The sequence below is a fragment of the Myotis brandtii genome, unplaced genomic scaffold (assembly GCF_000412655.1).
Source record: "Myotis brandtii unplaced genomic scaffold, ASM41265v1 scaffold797, whole genome shotgun sequence".
Classification (NCBI taxonomy): domain Eukaryota; kingdom Metazoa; phylum Chordata; class Mammalia; order Chiroptera; family Vespertilionidae; genus Myotis; species Myotis brandtii.
In genome coordinates this window covers 121506-127160 of record NW_005371210.1, presented here as the reverse complement: position 1 = coordinate 127160, position 5655 = coordinate 121506, and the positions used below count along the sequence as shown (strand labels likewise).

General features: G+C 65.1%; 2 protein-coding genes across 5 annotated transcripts; both read left to right on the top strand.

Annotated features, from left to right (window-relative positions):
- The first annotated feature begins 180 nt into the window (after positions 1-180).
- OXLD1 (oxidoreductase-like domain containing 1) lies at positions 181-1297 on the top strand. The gene is made up of 3 exons (XM_014531233.1): positions 181-186; positions 249-392; positions 730-1297. The coding sequence occupies exons 1-3, from the start codon at positions 181-183 to the stop codon at positions 1147-1149; spliced, it is 570 nt and encodes a 189-aa protein (XP_014386719.1). The 3' UTR covers positions 1150-1297.
- A 720-nt stretch (positions 1298-2017) lies between these two features.
- On the top strand, positions 2018-5328 carry PDE6G (phosphodiesterase 6G, cGMP-specific, rod, gamma). Of its 4 annotated transcripts, none has more exons than XM_014531265.1 (4): positions 2018-2567; positions 3755-3968; positions 4542-4582; positions 4940-5328. In XM_014531265.1, the coding sequence occupies exons 2-4, from the start codon at positions 3823-3825 to the stop codon at positions 5014-5016; spliced, it is 264 nt and encodes an 87-aa protein (XP_014386751.1). In that variant the 5' UTR covers positions 2018-2567; positions 3755-3822; the 3' UTR covers positions 5017-5328. The 4 variants fall into 4 exon arrangements, with proteins under 4 accessions (XP_014386751.1, XP_014386750.1, XP_014386749.1 ...); XM_014531264.1 differs by lacking the exon at positions 2018-2567 and adding an exon at positions 2594-3393; XM_014531263.1 differs by lacking the exon at positions 2018-2567 and adding an exon at positions 3359-3471.
- The last annotated feature ends 327 nt before the right edge of the window (positions 5329-5655 follow it).

The window sequence follows — 5655 nt, the reverse complement described above, 5'->3', positions numbered from 1 at the left end:
CGCTGCAGCCCGCGCCGCCGACGGGCAGGGCACTCTCCCTGTCGGCTCGTCGTGCTGCTCCTGCTAGGCCCTCTCCCTGTCGGCGAGGAGGGCTGCTTTGCTTCTGGGCCGAGCCCTGCGATTGGGCCAGCGGGTTCTGGCTCGTCCACCCGCTCGGCCATATCTAGGAGCGCCTGCTGCATGCGAGCTCTTTGGGGAGGCCGCCGTGAACAGGGAGCTTATGGTCCTCGCAGGAGCTGGCGACATAGTTCGGGCTGAGTCTCGGTTTTCAGTGCCCTGGAGACACGTGGAGCGGGGAGGGGGCCCCGGGGCTGGAGGAGGCAGGTGACCCGGGCCGCCCGGGCTTCTCCTGCGACGGAAACAGGACGACGGGTGATGCGGTCAGTGAGAAGGTCAGAGGGCACGGGCCCTCTGTGCTGGGTGGAGGGGGAGGTGGCTTGGCTGGAGGTGCGGAGCTTCCCCCCACCCTCCATCTGCTGGAATGCATTCCAGTGACAGGCCCTGAAACCAGCACTTCTCTTCAGTCGCATCATGTCGTCATGCCAACCATCACATCCGGTTACAGGTGGAAACCGAGTCTAGACTTGTCTAAGGTCACATGGGAAGTGAGGAAGCGGAGAGACTGCGGAGCCTTCGGCCACAGCCCAGAGGCCGAGATTCCCCTGGAGCTGCGGCCGGGCCAGGCCTGAACAGCTTCCTGGAGACTCATAGGCTTATTTGCGTTCTTAGGGGCCAGGCCGCCTCGCCAGCTGGGAGCGGTGCCGCGGGCTTCCTGGAGGCGGCAGCACTCTGCACAGGTACCGTGCCTGGATCCTGGTCTGCGAAGGCCGGAGAGAGTTCGGGAAGGACCATGGGGAGGAGGACTCCCAAGCTGGTGCCGGGGGCACCAGGCATCCTAAGTCCTCCCTGCCCGGCGGGAGCACCTCAGAGGCCCCGTACCCCCCGCCACCTGAGCTGCAGCCCCCCACAAACTGCTGCATGAGCGGCTGCCCCAACTGCGTGTGGGTGGACTACGCAGAGGCGCTGCTGCAGCACTACCAGGACGGCGGGGAGCGGGCCCTGGCCGCCCTGCAGGAGCACGTGGCCGACGAGAACCTCAAGGCCTTCCTCCGGACGGAGATCCAGCTCCGCCTGAGGAGCAGAGGCTGAGCGGCCCGGCCCCGCCGACAGCTCCCCCGCGGGAGCCCGAGCTCCTGCCCAGCAGCACGCGGCCCCTCTGTCCCGGGCGGCTTCATGGGGCCTGGGTCGGGTGGGAATCGACTTCGCCTGGAAATAAATAAGCTCCCTGCTGCTGAGACGAGAGGCTTTGTGGTCTGAGCAGCTGCTGTGGCCTCGGCGGAGAGCAGGTGTCCTCAGATGGTCCCCGAGCACCTGCACCCGCACCAGCCTGTGGGTGAAATAAGACTCGTTTCCTTGAATATTCAGATGACACTGAGCCCAGGGCCCCTTCCATGTCCCGCATCCAGGAGTCCTGCCGGAGGTCAGCAGTGGGCAGAGGGAGGACTGTCTGCTCCCAGGAAGGTGCCCTTGGCAGCCCGGAACGTTTCCCGTTTGTCCTTGAGGAGACACCCGTCTGCCAGCCAAGTAGCCAGCTGCCAATCAGCCTGCAGGGGCCTGAGCACGGAGCCAGCGGTCCTTCCAGCTCACTTAGGCCCAGCCTCCCAGGCAGGTGGCCAGGGGAAGACTAGGAGGCCTCAGGCATTAACCCGAGAACCATCGTCCCGACACCGGCCTGGTCCTTGGCTGCAGACCTGGCCCTGGGACCATCGGCCCAAGTGGGACTTTATCTTAGGGCCCTCTCTGCCCATCCCTATCTTCCCTCATCCGCGTCCATGGAAATTTCCCACCTCATCCCCCACCCCAGCAATCACAAGCTCCGATGCTAGTGGCCTGGGCAGGGCAAGGATTAAAAGAATTTATGCCGGTTTATTGCCTCATTGAAGGGAAAAGCTCAGGTGGTAACACGACTTCAGGAGGGATTTGAGCTGACAAACAGGCCTCTTTGATGTGAAACCAAAGAAGGGGGATGCTAATGCCTCCTGGGATCCGATGGGGTCTTGTAAGGTGCTGTGTGGGCACCAGCAGGGAACGCGGGAGACACAGCAGGTCCACCTCCCAGCGCAGAGCCCATAGGGGTCCCCAGGTCTGACTCTGCTGTGTGGGCCACCTGCAGGCGGCAGCACGCCGGGGCATGAAAGCGGTTTTCTGGACGTCGGGACTGGACTGAGGTGGGGAGGCCAGGACAGCAGCAGCGTTGTGCTTTGTCTTTGTCTCATAGAAGAGCTGCTTCAGGAGAGAGTCCTGCCCTGCTCACTGTCCTGATCACACTTCCCTCCCTGTCCTGGCCGCTCCCTAGCTCCCTAGCTCGCCCTCCCTTCAGGCCCCTGACCGCACCTGAGCCCCTTCCCATCCCCTGGTGCCCGCCCCAGCGGCCCCGGCAAGCTCATTAGCGTGGCGTCAGGGGACAGTGCTAATCGGCTTACCGGGCAGCAGGATAAATGCCCGCTGACCCTGGTGAGGGAGGCCGCCCTCACACCGATGGCCCCCTGAGACCTGCCCAGTGCCTGGTGAGTAGTGACCTCCCGTTGCCTTTCCTGGCAGCCCCTCACCCAAGGGTGTTAGTGGGCGGCTGCGCAGAGGGTGGGGAGCAGGCAGGCATTTCACCCCACGCTGAGGCCTGGGTCAGAGGATGCGCAGCCAGTCACCTCTGCTCCCCCAAGTCAAGCGAGGTGCAGGCCGTCCCCAGGCCAGCGACGCTCTGGGTCTCACGTGCCCAGTCAACTTGAGGGGCAGCTCAGGCAGCAGTTTCCATGGGAACAGCATCTGCTCCTGGAGCTCCCTCGGGGCACAGAGCTGTCCACGCCAGGCCCGGGGCCCAGGACTGAGGAAAGGACCAGCCAGGCCTGCTGCCGTCCTCCTGGGACCCTCCTGGGCTGGTTCTGGTCTCAGCACAGAGGCTGAATCTTAGGGAGGGAAGGTCCGTGGCAGAGCCACCCCAATCCCAGGCACCCAGCACCCACCACTGAGCCTTCCTTCCCAGCGGGACGACCTGTCCTTGCCTCTCACTTGGTCTCAGCCAGCAGGCGGCTGTTGGCAGCCCAAGGCTGGACTCCAGCATTGCAGCCCATCAGACTGGGGGCAAAAAGGGGACCCAGGGGACGGCGCCTGGGCCTGCGCTGTGGGCACCGCACTCCTGTCTGTCACCTGCTTAGGCCCTGAGCCTTCTGGGCCCCAGTGGCCGAGGGATTAGTCTCCCTCTGCTGCTAATGGGCTTAGAGGAAGCCGAGCTGCCCTTGTTCTGGGCCAAGGTCACTGGGCTTAGGGCATCCATCGGGGGTGGCTCTGGGGAGAGGAGAGGAGGTCACTTGGTCGGTGTTGCACGGACACCAACAGGTGACACTGGCGCCCACAGGGAGCTCCGAGCACTGAGCGGCTGGGAAGACACTGCCACAGCTCAGCGCAGCGTCTCCTGTGAGACCGGCCCCTTCCCTGCCGGCATCCCGCCCCCTTCTCTCGGGTCCCCCTTCATTGGCGCTGCCGGGTGAATAAGACAGCATGTCCCAGCCTCAGGGCGGAGGGGTACACTCGGGGCCTCCAGCACTGCATTCCCGTGTGGCCCCAGTGCAGCCCTGTGTGCAGGTGGCAGGGGCTGCTGTCGGCCCTGCTGAGGGCCCCTAGGCCTCACACTTTGGGGTTCCCTCTGGTGGGTTGGAAGCAGGAGGCTGACTGGGATCCCCACCTGCTCCGCCCCCAGCGCCCAGCGCGAGGGAGTCCGGGAGTCCAGAAGCCCAAGGTCGCCACAGGGTCTCTGCCAGCCTGGCCATGAACCTGGAGCCGCCCAAGGCCGAGATCCGCTCGGCCACCAGGGTGACGGGGGGCCCCGTCACTCCCAGGAAAGGGCCCCCCAAATTTAAGCAGCGGCAAACCAGGCAGTTCAAGAGCAAGCCCCCCAAGAAAGGTGTCCAAGGGTAAGCAGAGCTGGGGAAGGGGCGCCTCTCGAGGGGCTGGAGGGGCCCAGCAGGGAGGCCGGGCGGGGGCTCAGCCATCCTTTGCTGGTGGATGTGGTCCCATTGTCCTCTACGGGGTCTGGAGAGCCCGAGCAGGGCCTGTCTCAGGGCGCCCCACTCCCAGCAGGAGGGGAGAGGAGCGGGGGATGGGGGCTCCTGTCACTGTCTCCAGGCGTTATTGCCAAACAGGCCCAGAAAGAGGGCTCACTGTCATCTTGACTCCATCACAGCCACCAGCATGGTCCCTGCGCACACGCACAGCCCACAGGTGCACACGCAAGGCACACCCTACACTCCACACTCAGGCACCCGCACACCCTACACTCCACACTCAGGCACCCGCACACCCACACACTCCACACTCAGGCACCTGCACACCCTACACTCCACACTCAGGCACCTGCACACCCTCACACTCCACACTCAGACACCTGCACACCCTACACTCCACACTCAGGCACCTGCATTCAAGGGCAGACACCCCCCACCCCATTCCACTCTTCGTGGCCACCGTCCTGACCGCTGTGCTTGCAGGTTTGGGGACGACATCCCTGGAATGGAAGGCCTGGGGACAGGTATGACAATGCCGGGTCCCGCCCAGTTCTCCCCACTCACCTGCCACAGCAGGCAGGGTCCCAGCCTCCTCTGGCTTCCCCCGGCCAAGGCTCACTTAGGGACGCCCCCCGCCTGTCCTTCATTTTCTCCCCAACATCAAAGGTGAGGTCCCCTGAAGTGGGGTCGTTCCAACAAGTGGCTTCACCGGGTGCTTGGAGGGGCTGGGAGAGGAGGAGGAGCCCTTGCTGCCCCTCCCTGGGGCCTGCTGCACCCACCGTCTTCCTGGGCGGGGTGTCCACTCGACACCCCCAAAGCTGGTGTGTCCTGGGAGGCGGGTCTTCCCACTGGAGGTGTGGACAGCGGGCCCTTCTCCACAGACATCACGGTCATCTGCCCGTGGGAGGCCTTCAACCACCTGGAGCTGCACGAGCTGGCCCAGTACGGCATCATCTAGCCGCACCTGCCGTCCGACCCCCCTGCGGCCCCCCCACCCGCAGCCAGGGCGTCAGGATTGCGAGATCCTGTCTGGAGACCTTCAAAGGGCAGCGACATCAGGAGCCCCCGCCTCCTCTCAGGATGCCCTTGCAGGCCGGCCAGGCCCTGCCTGACCTCCCGGGAGGCTGGCCCACATCCCCTCTCCTCCTGCAGCTGGAAAACCAGGGCAGGATGAGCTCCGCCCATAGCCACTCGTGGCTGGTGCCGGGTCAGCGTGGCGGGTGGCCATGCTCACTGTCCCTGTTTCAAAATAAAAGGATCATGCCTCCTCGCTCGCTCGTCTGGGGGTGTTGGGAGGGTGTAGGTCGCTTCTGCAGGAGCGTATGGATGAAGGCAAGGGCGGTGGGGCAGCAGCGGCCTGGCCAGGCTGAGAGGGAAGAAAATCCACTGGGCGCTGAGCCTAGACCTGTGGTGGCTGGGCACGTGCGGCCAGGGCAGGGCGGGTGGCCGAACGCACTCCCGGCGGCCAGAGCAGGAGGTGGCCTGGACGCGGCCCAGCAGCAGCTTGCAGCGGGGAACTCCTATCCCCACCTCCCAGGGCGGGAAGCAGGTGCAGAGATGGTGGGCAACTCACCAGTGGCCCAGCCAGCCCGGCCTC

Excerpts from the sequence above, each read along its gene's own strand:
- OXLD1 (XM_014531233.1), top strand. Across the intron at positions 393-729 it reads GTGATGCGGTCAGTGAGAAG|GGGCCAGGCCGCCTCGCCAG; the intron begins GTCAGAGGGCAC and ends TTGCGTTCTTAG.
- PDE6G (XM_014531264.1), top strand. The coding sequence starts at position 3,267 with ATGGGCTTAGAGGAAGCCGAGCTGCCCTTGTTCTGGGCCAAGGTCACT. Across the intron at positions 3,394-3,754 it reads TGTTGCACGGACACCAACAG|CGCCCAGCGCGAGGGAGTCC; the intron begins GTGACACTGGCG and ends CTCCGCCCCCAG. Across the intron at positions 3,969-4,541 it reads CCCAAGAAAGGTGTCCAAGG|GTTTGGGGACGACATCCCTG; the intron begins GTAAGCAGAGCT and ends CTGTGCTTGCAG.